This window comes from Ptychodera flava, chromosome 22, assembly GCF_041260155.1.
Source record: "Ptychodera flava strain L36383 chromosome 22, AS_Pfla_20210202, whole genome shotgun sequence".
Classification (NCBI taxonomy): Eukaryota; Metazoa; Hemichordata; class Enteropneusta; family Ptychoderidae; genus Ptychodera; species Ptychodera flava.
In genome coordinates, this window is record NC_091949.1 from 23,913,627 (window position 1) to 23,937,322 (window position 23,696).

Here is a 23,696-nt window from a genome sequence, read left to right on the forward strand (position 1 = left end):
GGCAGTCACAGTTTTTTAAAACAAATATCTTATTCTTCTGGATTTATACTATTGGTTCTTCAACCAAAACGTTACACGACATAATCTTTTTGAGTTCGTACATTGTGCTTCTGTCCATGAAAGCGTAATTTCTTACATCAGCATTTCAAGAAATAATTGCGACAACTGTACCAATGTGGCAAATGCTGGAGATAGAGGCATAACTTTAGAATATATTGCATATTTTAAAGTAGTGAAAATACATTTGCAGAGTGCCACTTACGATAATTTTATCTATTTGCACATTGAACTTAGATCTCGTACTTACGTCCTTCATTGATACATCCGCTGGTGTTCTATTAAGAATGACACTGGAAGGCCTTATAACAACTGCAATTAATCGATAAATATAAAAAAGAAACATACGAATACATAATGTACTAATCGTCTGATTTTACTCTTTATTGTAACCCATTCAAGTATCCTGAATCTCTTCCAAATATTAAGTAGAATATTCTAAGTATAAAGAGGTTTAACACCATAGCCGTGTAGAGATACTTTCTGGCTTGGTCTGCAACAACGCCTTTATTTGACATGCACAGAAAATAAAGGATCTAGTACCAAGCCCAGGGTCATCTTTTGACTACCTGACCAGACTTCATACAGATTGCAGTTGCCCCTGACTTTGGACGGGCGGTGAGGGGTTAAGCGATTTGGCCTCGGGCACCCCCTCCCTCTCCAGCTGGAGTGTTTTTGTCCCTTCCGGTCTGTGCACCAACTTTCAAGGTGCAGAGAAAACGTATTGTATGCGCAAAGTTATATGTATTGATAAAATCATCTTAGTGACGATCGTCCGCTTACAAGTGATAAAACATCCAAGGCATGAAAACATTTTGGCACATTAAAATACGTAAAAACAAACTCGACAATCCAAATCATACATGGTAATAAAAGTTACTGTTTTAAATTAAATGTACTGATGTATCGTCGAGTAATATACCAATGTAAATCTTACCTTTCGCCGTCACTATAAACGAACATGAAGCTGTGTTGCCTGAAAGGTCTGATGCTTCATAATGCACAACAGTAACACCGATGTTAAAATTGTCACCAGGTTCGTGGCTTCCAAGTACTTGAACAGTTCCGGAATTATCACTTGCCTTGGGCATTGGCCATATCACTTGGGTGGTTGGATTGCCAAGAGATGCTGTTACGGTAGCGTCTGGTGGACATATTATGTGAGGATTTTCAGTGTCTGTATATAATAAATAAGGAAATGTCTACATTAATTGTCCAGACTTTTCGTTGATTTCAACGACATCTAATATGGCAAAGTAATTCTTACCTTCCACCGTCACTGTAAACGAACATGAAGCTGTGTTGCCTGAAGGGTCAGATGCTTCATAATGCACGGCAGTAGCACCGATGTTAAAATTGTCACCAGGTTCGTGACTGCCAAGTTCTTGAACCATGCCTGAATCATCAGTTGCATTGGTCATTGGCCATATCACTTTTGCTGAAGGATTACCAAGAAGCGCTGTTACGTGAGTGTCTGGCGGACATACTATGTTAGGATTTTCAGAGTCTGTAAATAATAATCGAGGAAACATACATGTACATCACTTGTCCTAAATATTCGCTGATCAATTACGTACTAATAATTAATGGAAGAATGACAACCAACAAAAGGTGTCGAGACTATCTTTCGCTAAATTTGCGTCAATCCCCAACGACGATATCCTGCTTAACAAGACCCTAATGACATTTGTAAATGTCCTACTTGCCAAAGCGTAGAGTCTCAACCACAGGCAGTTAGCTAGCATACAATGAATGATAAGCGTTTGACATGCACAATGTTCCATTCCTAAAGCATGGTAACTTAAATGGTTCGTTGATAGCAAATGCTCTGATGTAACTAAGGACCGTCACGTCATTTTGTATGCATTAGGCTATTTCAATTCATTCTGAGAACAAAACTGGTAGCTACTGAGAACACGCATACTGTAAATTTAAACAATGTATATTTTGCAGTACTTGCATTTGACTGAAAGATCCGTCGCTCCCTACGCTTTCTACTCTCCCCTCTCCATGCTCGGAGCATAAAGAGCGCCCTCGAACGAGGGATCTTGCAGTCTAAACAGCCATGTACATAAAGAATATAATAAAGCAATAAGATAAGATAGAACAGCTTAAATGTGTTAAACATTGTGAAAAAGACCGATTATGTGATCTTAATTTTGGCTATAATGCCCGTTTGTCACCAACCGCTCGTGGCCGTGCGTCGCCAGAAACACATCATTTTTTTTTCCTATAGTTTCAGGAAAGAGCAAACGGAAGGTAATAATTGCTATTGCCCTTATGACCAGACTATAGGCGTTTGGCTTAAATAAACAGGTTCATAATGTATGGAACAAATTTTATCGTGCCACGCAGATCCGAGCCAATGGCTGAAACTTGACACAGCTTTCATGGCCTTCATTCATATTCAATAACGCTAAAATTGTATTATTGCGACTGTCCGATTGTGAATCCTATTACCATTATTCACGTCATGTAAAATGTTCATTCAGGTATTGTTTACGCAAAGGGGTAACATTAAAGGTCGACAGATGATATTTTAACTTAAGATTGTACATAGTTGATCTACCGGTTTCTGCTACTCTCCCATTCTAAAATATACTTTTAACTGTAAAGGTATACGTTGATATAAAACAACCCTAATAATTTCGTGTTATTCAAACCATATATATATATTGATTATTGTATGTTTACCTATTAAATAATTCTTCCTAAAGTAGATTTCGCTTAAAACATTACTCGAGTCTAATCTGGCAACTGATATTAACTTGTCAGAGTCGTGAGATATTTTAAGCGAAATTTATTTTGGTAAGCTTATTTTATTAAATTTACAATAATCAAAAAACACGAATCGAGTTTACCCGCTAATCTAAAGCTTGGTACAATTTAGAAATTATTCTAGCCCTTTCACTATTGTGAATAGTGATGGCACGCTGTGACTGTTAGATTGTAATTCTACACCACATTGTGCTTATTGCAGCATATGTGTATTACTAACTGTTTCGTGGACAAAAATAGGCTGTTTTTGCATATGACTGCAATGGTTTCTAGGTTCGCTTCCCTAAGTATATTGAAATACCATGTACATTTATACATACTATGTATGTCTGTGCCCTATGTCTTAAGGTAGTACGTGTATCGAAAGTGAAAGACTTAAAATTGTGCCCAAACTTTCCTGAATGAACTTTCAACCGGGGTCACCGTGCAAAATTTGGAACCAGCGAAACAAATTACCCAACATTTTGCGATATTTGAAATTCAAAATGGCCACCATTCCTGGGCTTACTCTATGAGGGAAAATTAAATTTTGGATTTTCGAAAAAATAAGCCTGTGAAAGTTTTTCTTTCTCAAAGAGCTTTAAAGTGAGCCCCCAAAAGTGGTACACTAGAAAGAAATGTAGAAAATTGAGAGTCCAACTATTAAAGATCCTTCGACAATACTTCGACACAAGTTTCCCGATGCTTCAATCTACCGGTTTTCAAATTTAGACCAATGAAATGAACAGCGTAACTGTCTCCAAGGCCAGACGTCAAACTTTATGTGCAGTCCCTCGGCCAATTATCCCATTTGTTCTGTCGACTTTGCTTGACACATTGCTAAATCATCAGAATATGTACCTATCAAAGTACAGATACAAAGTACGAAGTGTTTCAGGGTCAAACCTTCCGTTACAAGTTTTGAATGATTTGTCTTCATATGATGCTTTGAACATTGGTTTGTCAATGCAACACTGTAGAAACTCTTTCTGCACTGAATCTTGAATCAGCGTAGACGTTTTGCTAGAAGTTCGGGTAATTATACTTGTGCCTCCTTGACAGTGTTTTAGATCCACAAAAACCTATCTATGGATTAAAATAGAGTCATTTCAATTGTTTTCCAAGCTTCAGTTCTACTTGTATTGTCTGCTCCCTAGTTTCCCATCTTAGGCTGAACCTGTTCCCACTGAGATGTCGACATGATGGATTGATTACCTTTGATGTTGGAGCCACTATTGGTTTGAGTTCTTCTGTACGTCATCTTTGCTGTAAACCAGAATGTTAGCTATTCCGTCAATAATCCCGTCCTATCGTCATTGACAACCTAGGCCTTTCCAATAACCAAGTTCCACAGGTTTTTAATTTTGGGGTATTGTACTCTTGAGATACATATGTAAGATTGTAAGAATTTCGATCATTCTTCTATTTCTGAACGTTATCAACACCTCCAAGGTACTGCACTTAAAGTAACGTTGCTCGCTATGCTTCGGTTATATATGCGTCTATGACTGTTGAACACAAACTTAAAACTTTTTCTTCGTTCGAGCTGGTTTTACTCCTTAAGCGTCTTTCTTATCACTAAGTACCAGGGTTTCTGCAATCTCTGCATTTTTACTCATTAGTTTGCGTTATCTGCATGATGTTATAGCAGTACACTCAACGAAACGCTGAATGTTTTATATGAATGCACTTGATTCAATCAGCATAACTCTTTGCCTAGTACAGAGGCTAGAGGCTTTGAGTTCAACTGCAAAACCATTCACCACTGTTATCTACCTTTTAAATGCTTATCTGTATTGCCATTGCGGCGATCGGTGTGATTTTCAGATACAGTGAAATTAGGAGTAGTTTGATCCGGTGATGCATTTATGGATGCTCCTTACCTAAGTCCTCCGCCTTATTCTGTCGCTGCTATCATAATACATTACAAATGTCATTGTAAATAATAATCGAGGTAACATACATGTACATCACTTGTCCTAAATATTCGCTGATCAATTACGTACTAATAGTTAATGGAAGAATGACAGCCAACAAAAGGTGTCGAGACTATCTTTCAAAAAATTTGCGTCAATCTTCAACGACGATATAACCTGCTTAACAAGACCCTAATGCCATTTGCAAATGTCCTACTTGCCAAAGCGTAGAGTGTCAACCGCAGGCAGTTAGCTAGAATACAATGAATGACAAGCGTTTGACATGCACAATGTTCCCTTCCTAAAGCATGGTAACTTAAATGTTTCGTTGATAGCAAATGCTCTGGTGTAACTAAGGACCGTCACGTCATTTTGTATGCATTAGGCTATTTCAATTCATTCTGAGAACAAAACTGAGAACACGCACAATGTAAATCTTAAACATGGTATATTTTGCAGTACATGCATTTGACTGAAAGATCCGTCGCTCTCTACGCTTTCTACTCTCCCCTCTCCATGCTCTGAGCATAAAGAGCGCCCTCGAACGAGGATCTTCCAGTCTAAAAAGCCATGTACATAAGAATATAAAAAAGCGATAAGAGAAGATAGAACAGCTTAAATGTGTTAAACATTGGAAAAGCCCGATATGTGGTCTTAATTTGGCTATAATGCCCGTTTGTCACCTACCGCTCGTGGTCGTACGTCGCCAGAAACACATCAAAATTTGTTTTTCCTATAGTTTCAGGAAAGAGCAAACGGGCTCTGGTACGTATGGTCACAAAAGGTAATAATTGCTATTGCCCTAATGACCAGATTATAGGCGTTTGGTTTAAATAAACAGGTTAATAATGTATGGAACAAATTTTATCGTGCCATGCAGATCCGAGCCAATGGCTGACACTTGACACGGCTTTCACGGCTTTCATCCATATTCAATAACGCTAAAATTGTATTATTGCGACTGTCCGATTGTGAATCCAATTACCATTATTCATGTCATGTAAAATGTTCATTCAGGTATTGTTTACGCAAAGGGGTAACATTAAAGGTCGACAGATGATATTTTAACTTAAGATTGTACATAGTTGATCTACCGGTTTCTGCTACTCTCCCATTCTAAAATATACTTTTAACTGTAAAGGTAAACGTTGATATAAAACAACCCTAATAATTTCGTGTTATTCAACCATATATGTATATATTGATTATTGTATGTTCACTTATTAAATAATGCTTCCTAAAGTAGATTTCGCTTAAAACATTATTCGAGTCTAGTCTGGCAACTGATATTAACTTGTCAGAGTCGTGAGATATTAATGTATGCGTCTATGACTGTTGAACACAATCTTGAAACTTTCTCTTCGTTCGAGCTGTTTTTACTCCTTAAGCGTCTTTCTTATCACTAAGTACCAGGGTTTCTGCAATCTCTGCATTGTTTACTCATTAGTTTACGTTATCTGCATGATGTTATAGCAGTACACTCAACGAAACGCTGAATGTTTTATATGAATGCACTTGATTCAGCCAGCATAACTGTTTGCCTAGTACAGAGGCTAGAGGCTTTGAGTTCAACTGCAAAACCATTCACCACTGTTATCTACTTTTTAAATGCTTATATGTATTGCCATTGCGGCGATCGGTGTGATTTTCAGATACAGTGAAATTAGGAGTAGTTTGATCCGGTGATGCATTTATTGGTGCTCGTTACCTCCGCCTTGTTCTGTCGCTGCTATCATAATACATTACAAATGTCATTGTATGACATTTGTATCGGTGTACCTGCTCCCGACGGTTGGACCACTACATTAACCAGCTTAATAGGTTGCTGAAATATTATAGGGTAGAATGTTTCACAGCTGGTGGTTCATATGCTGGTTAATACCAGTCAAGTTTTGGAATGTAATTGTATGTTATTTCATCCTAATTTTTGATCCTATTTGTCCTTCTACTTTGATTAACTTTTACATTTCTAGGGTTATCGAACTCTTGGGTAAACGTTACGCTAAATTCAACTTTTCATATCATTTAATATAATTTGCAGCAAGCAATATTTTTCACTGTATGTGATAATGTGACATAATATATTCGCAATCATACCAATTCGTAATCCAATAACAACACTATGTCAAAATTCGTAATACAACAGTTGTAAACATAGACAGCACAGAACAGACAGTAAATCACCGGTACACACAGCAAAGTCTGATTCATGAAAGAAAGGTATATGGACCTCTGGCCTAAAGACCAAGAAGTAATGTCAGGTGTTTCGAAAATAGTAAGCGCATCCTGCCCCACATGAGGCACCCGCTATATATCAATCTCTACGTCAAATAGGTAGTGGTCACTAAGGCCCAATGTCACTGATGCCATCAGCGATCATTTGTCGAAGAGAGGTATTGTATTTATCTACCAGCTTGTGTTACCTGCCAAAAAGCGTTTGAATGTATAATAGACGTCTTTCTCTGGTGTAACCTTGATTTAACATTGTAAAGAGATGATGTAAAAAATTCCATATGCATGCTCTCTAGCATATCGAATAAGCTGGTAAATGTATACCCTACAGGCTGGTGAGAGTGGAATATTACTGATGAGATGTTGGGAAATAATGATACTAAAGTTGAAATCATCTCCCTTGTCATATAGCCTAGTAGAAAGATGATATCTCACTCAAAAAAGATTTGCATGATATAACCTTACAGAGGTCTCCATTTAGAATGGTGGTGGCAGAATATGCGTGGAGCCGGCCATATCGAGTAACTGTAAAGTGATCAGTTCTTCAAGAAAGAATATTTAATCTTTAGTAGTGTGATAGTCATATGGAGCAGAACCGGTTAGTTTTTTTAGGCATCCTAGAAAGTATAATTACCCTCTACTGTCGCGTAGTTAGAATCATTCTACCTCAATGTAAAAAAATCCGTCATTGTAATGCATTGTGCCGATAAGAACCACAGACGAAAATCACGAAATATATGACGTAAAACAGACAGGGTGGGATTTTGTGGAATATTTACTACAATGGTGTCCTAGAAACAAAGCCAATGTTCTTTAAAGAATCATGAGAGATACAAACAAGAAGTATGAACATATTTAACTAAAGCTCTCTTAACCTTGGCAGTCTACTGAACGTTTGGGCTTTCGTCTTTTGCCTTCAGTTTTTTAAAGGTCGATAAACGATACATATTTAGAAAATGATTTGACGCTGCACAATTATTAAGGGTGTATGAAAAGTCGACAAAAATGTTAAGACACTGTTTGAGTGCTTGAACTCAAGGAGAACGCAAAAACATGCACATACCATGCAAATATAAATGGCGTATACAATCACGATCACCCTTTCGTTGTTGCGGAAGAGGTCACAGACCAGCACCCCTCTATTCACAATAAGTTTGCTTTATATGACTAATTGCATTTTGAAATCCATGGTATTTTCAATGTCCGTGCTTTTTATATTATATATCAGTTGGTTTTGTAAAGGTTAATTGCATTTTGTATTTTAATACAAAACCCTTTGTATTTTAATATGTAATGGTACGCGTCGTAAGGATGAAGTAACAAGGAAATGGTATACTTTTGCATAATGCAACTTGTGCCTTTTTCATACTATGTGACACTTAGTCAGTTGGTTTGTTTACCGGTTGGCATAGCAATGCTTATCAAGGTGAGACTAATAATGATTTATGTATGTTGAAAACAAGCAGTCGTCTAAACTGCGCATGTGCGAGCTTCTTGTTTACAACAAACATTTAACACGATGTAGATTATGACAGACATGTTTACATTGGTCGTATGAGTCCCATACGACCTTTGAGCGCAGTTCATGCGACTGTATCCCTTTAGCAACGTCAGCAAAGAAACTATTACTTTAGGGACCGTTCAGTTTTACGGCCGGGGGGGCCGGCAAAATCCAGGGGGGTCATCATAATTTTGGAATCCAAGAAGGGGGGGTCATCACTTTTTCACTGGTAGGAAAGGGGGGGTCACCACATTTTCAAAAACATAATACCTACAATAAAGTCCACTTTATGCCATGGCCATGATTGACCCTCTTTACCGGCGGGCCACCTTCGGCGGCCCAATACAATAAATATACTTTATGTATTACCCATGACCCTCTTAGCGGGCAGACGCCTTTGGCGGCCCACTCCAATTAGGTTTACTTCATGCAATGGCCATGATCGACCCTCTTTACCGACGGGCCGCCTGCGGCGGCCCACTACAATAAATTGACTTTATTGTAATACCCCATGACCATCTTAACGGCCGGACGCCTTCAGCGGCCCTGTTCAGTAAAGTTTACTTCATGCAATGGCCATGATCGACCCTCTTTTTACCAGTGGGCCACCTTTGGTTGCCCACTAGAATAAAGTTGACTTTACGTAATGGCCCATGACCCTCTTAACCGGAGGGCTGCCTTTGGCGAACCACTCCAATAAAGTTTACTTTATACAATGTCCATGGACATAAGTTGTCTATGGAAATGAAGTTAAAAATTGCCTTACAGTCGTCCTAATTTACAGACGTTTGCATGGATGTGGCTGAGAAGTTTGTACACTGGCATCTCTGCTACACGAATAAAGTGCGCCGCGTACTGGAGTTCAAATCCAAACCGTGCGGGTAAATTTGACATATGGGTTTTGGTTATTTTTCAGTGGGGGGGGGGGTCATCAAATTTTTTCGTCTGACAAAGGGGGGGTCATCATTTTTTCGCGAAAAATGCAGGGGGGTCATCATTTTTTTGAACACCGGCGACAAGATTTTGCCGCCCCCCCCCCCGGACGTAAAAACTGAACGGTCCCTTAGTATACTATACTAATTGGAAGGCTCAAGGTATGCAAGGATGAATGCTGGCAACTTGTCATTTCACTTTAGTTGCATTGTTGAAAAACATTGCTTGATCGATCGATCCCGTCTCCCTAATGATACGTCTGAATAGGATAAGACTGTTGAATTGATCCCATCATTAAGTATGTGAAAGAGCTTGCGAAACCAACTTTCACAGGAAAAATACATTTAAGGATATATCCATTAGCACATTGTAATCGGAGAAGACAGATATTGCATTGGATCTTTACGTTTTTGTTAAGCAAAATAAGACAAACATATAAATTGCAAAGATCTCATCATCCGAAGTGTCATGTTGTATTGTGATACAGTATACAAATATTAATTTGGCTCCACCCTGACGACGCTTACCATAAAATATTAACTTCAACATGTTTTTATTTGTTTTCGATTTAAGTATAGGCGCCATATATTCGAAGAAAACCTATGCAAGATTAAATGACAGTGGACACCTAAAATATAAAAAATTACGGAATTCTGGGACCAATTACAACATGTCCGATCAATAGCTTAGCCAAATATGGGGCTTTCATAGTCGCGGTTCCTGTTCAAATAACGTATTATGAGTGAAATATTATTGTATAATAAATAGGTCTATAATGTGTGTAGATATCTTCAGTCAACTTAGATTCTCTGAAAATTATAGTAGTTCCTAAGTTTACGACGTTCATCAATTATTTACTGCGGCTCAAATTTCTGCACAGTCACGCAACCCTCATGGTACGGATAGCAGCCACTCCTCATGTCAATTTATTATGAAACTAATTTACCTACCGCAAATATCTTCGTATGTCAGCGAAACATTGCCATGTATCCGAAGGTCACCAATATTCCAAGTGAATACATCGCCTTCAGCAGTGCAATCCACAGTTATTCCTTGAACTTCAGCGTCGTTCAGTGCCTTGGACCACATGTTGAACTCTGTAAAACTGCCAATGAAAGCTTGGTTTTCTTCATATCCTCCTCCTTGGATATCCTGATCTTGTCCTAAAACCATGAAGCCTTCACCTCTAACGTTGTAGCCAGTTTTTAGACCAATGCCACTCCCGTGTTTGACAGCATTATTGTAAAATTCCCAGCCGCCATCATTTGATGACCAGGTGGTACAAATGTGGTGCCATGAGCCATCATGTAGCGAAAGTTCATCACCTTGTACAACTGTGTCCTCTATCCAGAGTTCGAATCCGGTTGTCTCATAATAGACAAGGATCTCATTACTGGTATCATCAGATGAATACGACACCAATGAAACACCTCCTTCATTCTTTTACTTTTGATCCAGACGCACACGGTCAATTCAGACATTTCATTAATAGGCTTTGAAACGCTTATGTTAGTATATGGGCTATTGAACTCAAGGGTATTCGGATCTGAAAGCAATATCATAAAATATGCAGTTGATAAAGGGCTAAGTTATTATCTATCTATAAGATTATTTCTGTAATGTTTTATTTTATGGTCAGAAGTTATTTAGGCCGTTATGCTGACAATCATAGGGGCTAAACTCACACCTAGCGTATAATAACGCCAACAATACAAATTGCCAGAATTGAATCAACAATTAAATACATTTTGAGAAGCGGGGACATAATAGAGCAAGTCGTTAAAATGTTACAAAGCAAAAGGTAAGAGCTAGATTTTAACAGAATTTCATGAGCGCACTAAATGCAGTTTTTACTGTCGCCTTCTACGTGTTTCTGTACTCTTAGCCCTAAAAAGATCGTTTCTGGTCACCGCGCGCCATTTCAGAACCTGCGCGTCATGGCCCGTTTGCGCGGTTAAATAATTATTATTACAGCTATCCTCGATATCCTTGTTTCATGTCCAAAAATGCTAAAGAGAAAACGGAAGTATTATGCAGCCAGTGATAACGACAAAGCTGTTGCATCAATAGTGCCAAACAAGCATTACTACGAGTAAAAATAAAAGAAAGGAAACTAAGAAAGAAAAGAAACCCGCGTCACCGGATCGGATTTGCTGAATGTCAAGGACTATAAGCATTTTTCCTCAGCTCGATTAGAACGACTTTGGGAGGATTGGATGTCACAGTAACGGAATTTTCTCCAAACACGTTCACTTTGCCTCATAGTTTTTGAATATATATGAATGAATATGACATTGAAAAGGTATTTCATGATTCTAACAAGCGTTAAATTCATCTCAGTCTGACTGCAGTAGCCTTTGCGGCGACAACACTTTCAGAGGCAAAACGTTTTAAGTGTATATAACTTTATTTTGCTCACTTTAGTAACACAAACGCTCGATACAACTGCTCCGTTGTTTTTTTAATACTTAACATTTACCCTAATTCTTGCGTTGATGAGGTTATTTTATTTTTAAACTTTGAGTGCTCACAACTCTTCCGCATCCTTAATTTCATCTGTCTAAAACACAAACAGTAATAATTTTTCGATTTGGCACGTTGTATACGTTAACATTTCATTCGGTCAATACATTAAAATTGTATCTTTTTGGGATGGAAATTTGAAGTTAAAAAAGCATCATATTTTTATTTCTGATTGGGAAGAGAGCAAATCATATTTAAATGTATGGTGAAATTCTAGACGTAATTCCACGGAGCTCTTCTCAGCTGAAGCAATACCATGCATACAACATACGCCAGTCAGAGAACGTACGAAAAAAATTTAAGCCGTAAGATGGTCTTCTTTGAGCACAAGCAGGAAAAAACAATTGATAAGTATGGGCATGCCACAGCATCTTTTCATTGTGCTATGTAACCGAAAGTGACATATTGTGACACAAAATGAAGTGGTAGCGAATAGGTGCAAATGAATATGTTACATTGTCTATCGCGTTATAAAAGGACGAAACAAAAGTATTCGTCGCTGCATGATATAAAACACACTACTTACCTTTCGAGGCACTTGCACCATATGTTACCAAACTCACGGTAACTATAAACAATTTCGCCATTACCCTGGTACAAACTACTCTATGATGCAAGGCCATACTCAGAGCTCGTTCATCTGCAGAAGTAAATCTATCTTAGAAACTAAGAAATAGTGAATTGCAGCAGCTAAATGTTTTTCTCTCCTGGACCATCAGTTTAGTCGATTAATGGACATAATTAATTTATTGCCTTTAACATAAACAATATCGTCCACGCAAGTCCGTTGCTATGGCACTATATGCAATTTGTTATGTGTCGGATGACCAGGTTGGTATAAAGAAAACCTTTTGCATTGAGAAGAGCCTTATTATTTAGTAACCATTAAATATTGATTATGACAATTAAACATTCTATAATTGTATGATATACTCATCAACACGCGAACCATTATCGAAAATGGCAAGATCAAATTTGAATAACTTACTCAATGTTTCTTTATCGACATGAAATACCCGCATATAATTTATGAAATGTTAGCCTGACGATGAAATATCAATGAGGTTGGTTCAGATGCATATTATCCCAAATGAACCTTTTCGAAAGAGACGTTCTAGGAGCGTTGTTGTTAGTTCTTGTGTTTCAAGGTCGTTTCTGGATATCAGATAAACATTGGTATTATAACAGCTGTTGAATTGATAGAAGCATTTTGGGGGTTAATAAAGTGTATGTATTACCAGTTTATTCAAACATTAATGAACGTTTGTTCTTCTAGCAATGGTATTAACTACCTTAGAATGAATTTATTGATGCTTTCGATAAGTTGTCAGTTATCGTATTCAGAATATTCAACAAATAACTGGGGCCAGTCAGACTAGACGATGAGAATGTTTACATAATTCCCATCTGTACCTTGACTGAATTATTAATGATAACACGGCATTCCCTGTACAGGTAATTATTCGTTTGATTACCAAAATGAGACTGAGTTGATAGCTCTGCTGGTGGACAGATTGTCCACGAGGCTGTCTTTTGCCCAGTTAAAATGATGTATTCATTGCTTCGATAAAGTTTGTGTGTGCGATGTTTGATAGTGAGTGTACGAGCGTGAGTGCTTTATGAACTCTACAACGTGTGGAGCGGTCGCAGTTAGAAAAATGTAACAACTTAGCCCTGTTATTGAACCACTCTTTTTTGAGAGTTGAGATTTGTCCGAGCGGTTCAGGGCGTTGCCCCTCCGCTTGGCGACTGGATGCTGTATGCTTTGAGTTCGAACCCGATTGAAAACTAGCCTTATTTTCTAGTGGTTCTAGTCTCCTAGGTTGATAACTCTGCTTGTGGACAGAATTAAGCGATGTTTTCATTGCTTCGATAAAGTTTGTGTATGCGATGTGTGATAGTGAGTGTACGAGCGTGAGTGCTTCAGAAAACTAGCCGTATAGTGAACCCTTAAATGGAACTACAGATGATGATTCGCAGTGTGGAGTCTACATGTTAAGTGAACAATAGTGCAAATGACCTAAATTATACTGAACTTTCTACATCTTAAATATTTTCCTTGTTTTTGATAATTTTACGCCCAGAATAAGATCATTCCCTGTGTTTCGCGAATCATAAAAAAAATCAATAATAATCACATTGTCAATAAAAGAAGCTCACATATCTAACATGTCATTATGAAATCCATTATGTATTCTTCTAGAGCTGGATTCCGACTGCTGGATGTTGATTGATACCTCATGGATTCTACTGTTTATTGTAAGAATCCATTAAGGTAGAACGCACCTACGGTAGAGATATGCGGACTCACAAACTTTTACAATTTTTTTCTGATATACGACTTGTGGGGGATCATTTTAAAGCGGTTGGTTTAAGGAAACTTTCACCGGTTTAGTTTTTTGAAAATTGAAAGTTTTATTTTTTCTCAATTGAGTTAACACAGAGATTGCGTCAATTTTGAATTTGAATATCGGTAAATCTTGGATTATTTGTTTCTCTAGTACCAAACTTTGCACGGTGACCCCCGGTTTGTATTCTTGATTTAATTAGAGAATGGCTGAAAGTTTTGTTAAGGAAAGTTTGAGAAAAGTTTAAGTCTTTCACTTCCGAGGTGCATACCTGTATACGGAACATTTCACACGGTGAAGAAGGGTATATGCTGCATTGGGTCTCTTCAGTGCAGACCACAATCCGTATTTGTTGCAAGAATATAAGCAACGTAAATCTTAATTCAAAAATGAAAATATTTTGATGAGGAAAAGCCTAGATGATGATACAGCTGTAATACTCATGTGAAAATATTCTGGTCTATAATATTTCATTTATCAGTCATAAACTCAGTAATCATTTCTATCTCATAGGATGAAAGGTTTTTATATTTTCTGTTTAGAGTGCGAAAATATAACATTTGTATTTGTTTGATGTTTTGATTAAAATGACTCTGTCGACAGAGCTACACCTGAGACATCGATAGATTGTAATGTACATGCTAAATAGTCCGATGACTGACAGTGAAATTGAACAAGCAACTTATTGCCTGCTATAACTTCGCTATTATGTAAGATGAGTTTGACATTGATAATAGGTGTGGGCTACATACATACATACATACGTACATACATACATACATACATATATACATACATACATACATACATACGTACGTACATACATACAAATTATTGCTAACCATAGACAGTAGTTCTAACTAACCATCAAAGAAGTCTTCATCCTATTTGTACTGTTTATAACTCTCAAACTTCAGTATTTTTATCGTTTGCATTTAATCTTATAATAATCAAATCATCATACTCATACCAGAGCATTCATAAAGTTTCCTATGAAGCGTACGGCTTGGGACACGTCATTATAGCCAGAGGTGTGGGCCCCGTTATGGTTAATTTGCATCTTACATTTGTGGTTCCGGGTTGTTACATAATGGTAGGCTGTTTTATAACCTTTGTGGCTGATTCCAGTAAGTGAACTTTGAAATATAAGTCGAACGAAAGGAACAAATTACTTCAAATACCCAAAAAGTGGACCTCAATCCAACTCCATGCTTATCATTACCGTTGTAGAGCCTTGTGGTTGAAGAATGCCGGAGTTGTAATGGGGCATTAGATATTCCCGCCACCGTTAAAAGATAACGAAGTCTCGTACAGAGGTTTATGTGAGGCGCAAAACATCACCCAGGCGTCTTGTAACTCAGATTTTTTATTTTGGAAAGAGATCGCCATCGTGTACATATATGAAAGATGGAATTGAGTATGAAAGGACACAAAAAGGTGACTACACTATTATTCAATATCTTTTGGCTCGGGCAGGCAAGGAGAAGCTCATGGAAATGTAATATTTTAAGTTGTTCAGATTGTAAACCATCAGTTATTGGCAATCGGACTCAAACACTGACGTCAGTCGCTTCTTTGCATTCGTCATTCTCAAAGTATAACGATTCTTTCGATCACTACCTTAAGTTTGGGTTTTGACAAGCGATGGTAAATTGTTCATGCGTACAATTGAATGAAACAAATCTGTTGACTTCAGTAAGAATCTACGAAGCTATGAGTGAGATTCTTCAGTCACTAGTACTGTGCTATTAGGTTTAACGAAAGGAAACTTATCCTGGAAGATTAACACACGTGCTTGTTGGTACACTGAGGGCGATGTTTACGAGTCATGACCTGGTTAAGTCTGTTATAATATAACAAAAGAGACATAGCCTCTCACTTGTTCAATTTCGTCGCTGCGTAAATCGATCAATTTCTCAACGTTATTATTTTGTTTTTCGAACACATCATTATCGGTTGCCCTAAGAAACGCTTATGAAGTTTCATTGAAAGGAAACATTGCTTGATTTACCCTATTTTTCTGAGCTGTACCAAAAGAGATCCAGTCCGACACAAACATCTATCATTTTCCAAATGTATTTCAACAAGTTTAAGAAATGCATTTTTCGATGCCGCTATCGATCTTTTGGTTCTCCTCACAAAACACTAGTCTGAATGTAAGTTTTGACATTTTGTCGTCATCTCGCGTATGAGGCGCTTGTGATTGACTAACATCAAAAAGACGTACTTTACTAACGTTAATTTACACCAAGACACAATAACTATCTAAGTATGAGCACACTCTAATTGGCGCCTTGGCGGGATAGGTGATTGCGTTCAGTCATTAGAAATTTTAATTAATGAGGCATAATCATCCCTCCAACCATCCCTCCACCATCTACGAACGGTATTTGTAATTTATTTGTACCAGATGAAATGCAAGTCCAATTTTGGGGAAAAAATTGCAAAGAATACAAAATAAAATGACAGAGACAATTATTGAAAACTCAAAAATAAATTGTTATGTTTACACTTCGCGTCTCACATTGTAACCTTTCACAGACATTTAAAAACATGATATTAAAATTAGATTGGAAACTTTTATTTCTACTTAAGATTGGAAAGAAAGACAGCGATGAATTCTGAATAACTCAAGTGGTATGTATAGATTAACATGTTATACACATTATGAAAACTGGTTGGTAACAGTGTCGGATCCCGTCAAATCAAGATATCATTTAGTGGCTAGACAACTAAATTGGAAAAAGTGAAATGGCGATACCTTTATTATTAAAAGCTTTTAGGTACTTGCATAATATAATTATATCACAGTCCCTCTATCCACAGTGATTTTATTCAAAATAGCAAGAGTGGTAAATACTTTCTTATTTTACTAACAGAATGGCTACATAGGTCACACCAATTACATCTTAAACCGTAACGTGGTCATTTGCCGGACGCTTATTATTCTTTCAGTTTTGTAATAGTGTTATTTTGAAAATCTTAAGAATATAATGATAGGGAGCTAGGCGGTAGACAATGTAATGTTTATTCATTCATTCATTCATTCATTCATTCATTCATTCATTCATTTATTCATTCATTCATTCATTCATTCATTCACTCACTCACTTATTCATTCACTCGTTCGTTCGTTTATTCATTCATTCATTCATTCATTCACTCACTCACTCACTCATTCATTCGTTCATTCATTCATTCATTCATTCGTTCGTTCGTTCATTTAACGGCAAACAACCATACTGAAATCACTTCGACAAGTTAGTTAAAATCTTTCCTAATCAACTACTCGACCGATTACATCAAGCAGCCTTCTTTTGACCTGTTCCAATAACTTTCTAATGGTCCCTTGAGGTCGCAAAATAAAAATTGTTAAATATATTAGAATGGGGACATTGCCTGATCTATTATATCAAAAGCCCGATTCATTTGCTCCTCTCCCAACTCCTCATTTTCTTCTTCTTCCACTTCTTCAACAGGAGGTTTCCAGGTGAAGTAAACCTCCTTGGTCAGCATGGACATTATACAAGGAATTTGCTTTTTCTTATGATACCCTGGTTTCCTGGGGACGTTGGACTCAAATTCAAGTGCAACTTTTCTGTTGACCCGCGTCATCATGCTTATCAGGTCCATACTCTCGGCATGTCGACGAAATACTTCATCCATTGCTTGAATAAACCATGAACCTTTCTCAGAGTTCCTGAATGCGTAGTAACCTTTGGAAAAATGAATAAATTTGATGAAGTCTACATCATTTTGTTTTTTAACCACAAATTGCGTTTATTGTTTACTAAATCAAAATATACATGACTATAACACTTTTCGAATACATGATCTGAGCAATGTAATGTGAAAACAGAATGGTTGATTTTCACTGGTTGCAAATGCAGATATCATCATGGTATTCTTATCTAATGTATAACGAACATAGGAGCTTCTACGTTGATAACTAGAATGGCAGTACAGCAATGAAAAAAGGAAATGCGTATCAAAGAGGGACAGCTTATATAGTGCAATGTTGACATGCTGGGACTCATGCAGACACTCGTGCACGGACGAACTTACGTACGTAAGACATTTGTAACATACCTACCTACTTACGTACATAACTACAAATATAGACCATCGATAAATACGCACATTCACAAGAAAGAAAGAAAGAAAGAAAGAAAGAAAGAAAGAAAGATAGATAGATAGATAGATAGATAGATAGATAGATAGATAGATAGATAGGTAGATAGGTAGATAGATAGATAGATAGATAGATAGATAGATAGATAGATAGATAGATAGATAGATAGATAGATCGATCGATCGAATATATCTATACAAACGTACATACATACATACATACATACATACATACATACATACATACATACATACATACATACATACATACATACATACATACATACATACATACATACATACATACATACATACATACATACATACATACATACATACATACATACATACATACATACATACATACATACATACATACATACATACATACATACATACATACATGCAGACATACAGACAGACAGACAGACAGACAGACAGACATACATACATACATACATACATACATACATACATACATACATACATACATACATACATACATACATACATACATACATACATACATACATACATACATACATACATACATACATACATACATACATACATACACAGACAGACAGACAGACAGACAGACATACATACATACAGACATCATACATACAGACATACATACATACATACATACATACATACATACATACATACATACATACATACATACATACATACATACATACATACATACATACATACATACATACATACATACATACATACATACATACATACATACATACATACATACATACATACATACATTTTGTCAGTTGGCGATATGCGCACAATGAACGTATAGAGTGACAAACACAACGGTTTCACTTCATCAAATAAGCAAGATAAGGGTACCGTGCATTGTTGAAAGACAGATGAGAAAATCTGCCCATACAGGAAGACGTTGAGTTGGTTCATGTGATTCGTCCAAAGCAGCATCAACTTGATCAACCCCAGGATCAGTCTTTGTACCTTGACAAGCCTAGAATGGAATATATTTGGTTGTAATCTGCAGAAGTGAACATGGTCAAAAGTGGCGAAATAGAATCATACTGGAAATGATTATGACCAAAGTGATAGACGATCTCTTATATAGCATTTATACAATTTCAGCTTGCTTAACCACACAATAGTTGATTTCAAAATAATGGGACTTTAAAAATGGAATGGTAAGATATACAGAATAATGCATGCGTCAATTTTTGTTTAAAAAAATCGACACCCTTGGGAACAATTTTTTCACCGAATACAATAGAACAATACTAATTGGATAACATGATAGCATATGAATTCCGTGGAATGAAAGAACCTATTGAGGCAGCACAACTAAGACTTGGCAAAACGCTTTTCCAGGAACATTTGAGAGAGAGACAGGGAGAGAGACAGAGAGAAACAGTCTAGATTTGCTGGCCACAACGTATTCTATAGCCATGTGATATTGTGATATTTGAATGATACAATTTACATTTATTTTCATACAATGAGTGCCGATACCAGTTGTGCAACCAGTTTTGACATGATTCATGATTCAACCCTTACCTGTATGAAAAACAGCTTTGGTTTCCCCACAAGCGACTTACAGTTATCTCCAAGGAAATACTCGGCGACCTGCAGGATAGGGATAGTTTCATCGTCACTACCATAAATATCACCATTGTCAGCTCCATGACTTAGGATGGCTATAGCCAAGCAGTCGGAGTTACTGTGATCCTCTTCTGATACTGAAAAAATATTTGGCATACGCTTTAGTGCAAATCAAACTAAGCCCAGCTAATAACAAGATGTCAGGTGGGGATAAGGCAAAATTCTTCTGAAGATGAGTACCAAAAGTGACTGGCTACCAGCAGAGGAAGGACAGGACTTTCCGCAATTTTCTCCCCTGCTCAATTGCCTTCGCTAGCAGGAAGTCAACTCTGGAAAGCCATCGATCAGTGTCGAAAATTCTGGTACTAGATCTCATGTCAGGCGGCATACGTCCGCTCTTTGCCTGCTACTTCCATTTACCAGTCCAGTCTGTTCCTACCATCACATTCTCCGAAGGTAGTAGACCACCTCCAGTAAAAAAGGCTGGCTTAGACTTAGACTTAGCTCACAACTTTCTTTGTGGTCAAAGCCAGTCAGCTTAAAATCTTTTCTGAAGAAAGGCTAATTGCATACACGCCTACTGTTACAGGGTAGCTGGTCAAATCTGTGTTTATAAGGAATGCATACTTGTAAAATTTGATTCATTTCGAATTTTACCACAACTTAAAGTACAAGATTGAATCTGAAGTACATTGTCACTGTATTTTTTTCAGAATCAAGCCGTCTGATTGGTTGAAGCGAGAGCTTATTTCCTCAACCATAAGGCAGGAGCCAGATTGGGGAATTGATGAGCATACGCCCTATGATTTAGTTTGATTTGATTTGATTTGATTTGATTTGATTCGATTTGATTTGATTTGATTTGATTTGATTTCCTCAGAGAAAACTATTTAGAACAACATTAAGGTAAATTAAAAAAATATATAATTACTCTGAAATCGAAATTAAAGTAAAACGTCACATGCTGAGGGTAACACGAACAAATTCTAAACTTATTTCCTTTATGATCCTCCAATGAAAATTGCAAAATCAGCCGTAATAAGCAATGTAACCCTGAACATATTAAAACAAATTAGAAAAGTGGCAGATAGTGAAATGGCAAAAATCAATTAATGCACGCTACAGCTAAATACAGACTAGGGTAAAAACACTTCAGCCTTCGAATTTAGAGTGCAAATTACTTTTGATATTATTTTTGAAAACTTGTAACAATGATTTTAGAGTTTTGAATTTTCTGCGGGATACCGTCCCGTAATTTAACCCAAAATCACAGCCTACAATGTCAACGTTTTGGTGACTGTTGAATCATTAATGATAAAAATAGTAATCTAACGAACATCTTCAAACTATCATTACTTTCAAATTGCTGAGAGTTCATCTTATGAGAATGTCAGATTTACAGCCTCGAGTCAGTTGTGATCTACATTTTACAGTGTCTTGAAGCTAGCGACGATGAACTTGTACTGAAAGCGACAAGTCGAGGCACGTGCAGTAGAAAGGCTTTCTTCTGGGGGTTTTTTACAGTTTCCCTGGTGCATTCAGATACCGAATATTGTGCAAGCCTGTTATATCTTTACATATGGCCGCCAAGGTAAGGATATGTCATGTAGAAATATTTTGAAGCTTAATCAAATCAATAATGTCACAAAACTAAAAACCCTTATTTTGGAATTTGGTAAGTGTTAGATATATGCCAGCTTTTCACGGTTAATTCGTCGGGTGGACGCGAATAACTTCTCATTTTCGAACTCCGAGGGGGCCTTTTGTGTGGCAAGGTTATTCAATTCCAGGATTTTCATGTCGTGGGAAGGTATACATTGGTAACTGACGCCCTTTGGAAGGCTGCACTTCCTTTTTGTAAGTAAGAAAGGAAGTACCACAGTATTCCGTAATAGTTTGTGACAATTGTTGAGATATTAGTGATCTCATAAAACCTATGCATTTATTCATGTCATAGTGTCACACTTAATATCAAAATATACTTACACGCTTTGAGAACGTCCTTCAACTCACGACAAGTCAAATTATTGTATATTTTGACTGAAAACGTGAGTTTTTTAAACATTTCTTTCAGTTTCTCACGGTCAACATCCGACCCTTTACGTTCATTCAGGTTCTTAAATTTCTGGTTATTGATGATCACAGCTTTCCCACGTTTTGCATACGTCATGTTATATCTATCTTCCGTGCCATTTGCAGAACTGTTATCAATTGCCATTGGTTCACTCTCTTCACCAAATTTCATCTCACCGAGGGAACTTTCAACACCTGCCGAACATCAGTAAAACAGAAATTTACAAATTACTTTGTTAAAATGGCACAGTGATTGCAATCATACAGTAATAATCAAAGTCTTTAAACAATAAAGCCTTTCCCTTAAAGTTCTTTAAAAAATACTGTAAAACTTTTAAGACGTCAGTTATTTTGCAGAGAGTGTCCTTCCATCTTCCATATGCCATTATTTAATAGCAGTCTTCCCATTCGTCAAGTAGACAAAAGCCTACACACCGGGCATACGTTTACGAACTTAAGTGCACTTACGAGCACTTTGGCGATCATAGTGTGCAAAACCCTGTTAAAAATCTGTGCAAAAGGCAAATATTTACAACCAAGGCAGGGCTCCCGGCCAGCTTATGGATTCATGATTCATCTAATTAATCATTACATGTAGAAAGAGTCGAAAAACGAAAGAAGATTGGTACCACTTCTGAGCGATCTCGGATTATGGCGTCCACTCAGCATTTCCATGAATAATTTGACAGTTTATATCAATAAAAGATACCGGTTCCTCAACCTGAGGCCACTTTGGCCGCAATTCTGAAAATTGCCCATTAGTGCCAGTACAGGGTGACGTCATACAGATACTGATTCAGTAGGGTTTGAAAATACAGAAACCACCAAAAATCATTGCAGTGTCGAAATTCTTGTGTCATGAACATTTACATGTGAGGCAAAATCGACAAATCTGTCGTGGAATTTCAAATATTAAATTTGCGACTTCTCAAAATACACAATCGTAAAGCCTGCATGCCGAGTTCTAAGCTAGTGGAAAATAAGATAAAAGGCACGACATATGGATGCTGTCTCAGCTCAGCACACTGAAAGTCGCATACGTGCTCTTCTATACCTGGACAAAAGCCTCAGCCTGCACGATCTGATAGGGGTCAGGGGTCACCCGGTTGTTATGACGAAACTTACTGACCAATAATGCAAATAATACCATGAATCATTTCTCTCCCAAAATTCACAACCACTGATAAAACCGTAGCTGTCTTTTACCTTCGAGGGACAATAAATTCATTAATTGTGTCTCTTCAAAATCTAAAATGTTTCCCCGTTTCCGTTAGTTGACTTGTCCTATTTCCTTGTACATTTCAACTAGTTGTTGTTTTCGTAGAGTTCCTATAATATGGTTCCATTATGTCCCAAATGAGAGCACTTCAGCATAAAGCAGCTTTACAGCCTGTATTATTGTTTTGTGTAACCGAGGAAAGTATTGAATTGTGACCGTGAGTCAGTCTGCTTGACCAAGTCGATACTTGCCTTTGTCGCTTGATTTCACGGTTTTCCGGTCGCCTTTTCCTAAAATGCCAGCGTCAACGGAGTCGCCTTTGTCCGATATATCCTGCTTGTCTGACGCCATTTTGAGAGCTGCGCAGGAGCTGTATTGGTGTGACTGGAACTGACAGTGTTACG

At 37.3% G+C, this 23,696-nt stretch overlaps 2 protein-coding genes across 2 annotated transcripts; both read right to left on the reverse strand.

Moving 5' to 3' along the window:
• Positions 1-440: 440 nt before the first annotated feature.
• Positions 441-10,796, reverse strand: LOC139122304 (hyalin-like). The gene is made up of 4 exons (XM_070687701.1): positions 10,347-10,796; positions 1,325-1,564; positions 995-1,234; positions 441-562 (listed from the first exon to the last, which is right to left on the reverse strand). The coding sequence occupies exons 1-4, from the start codon at positions 10,567-10,569 to the stop codon at positions 441-443; spliced, it is 825 nt and encodes a 274-aa protein (XP_070543802.1). The 5' UTR covers positions 10,570-10,796.
• A 6,030-nt stretch (positions 10,797-16,826) lies between these two features.
• Positions 16,827-23,688, reverse strand: LOC139122994 (caspase-3-like). Its single transcript, XM_070688930.1, has 5 exons — positions 23,544-23,688; positions 21,987-22,268; positions 19,956-20,137; positions 19,272-19,398; positions 16,827-17,983 (listed from the first exon to the last, which is right to left on the reverse strand). Exons 1-5 carry the CDS (start codon positions 23,641-23,643, stop codon positions 17,649-17,651), a joined length of 1,026 nt encoding a protein of 341 aa, XP_070545031.1. The 5' UTR covers positions 23,644-23,688; the 3' UTR covers positions 16,827-17,648.
• Between the last annotated feature and the right edge of the window lie 8 nt (positions 23,689-23,696).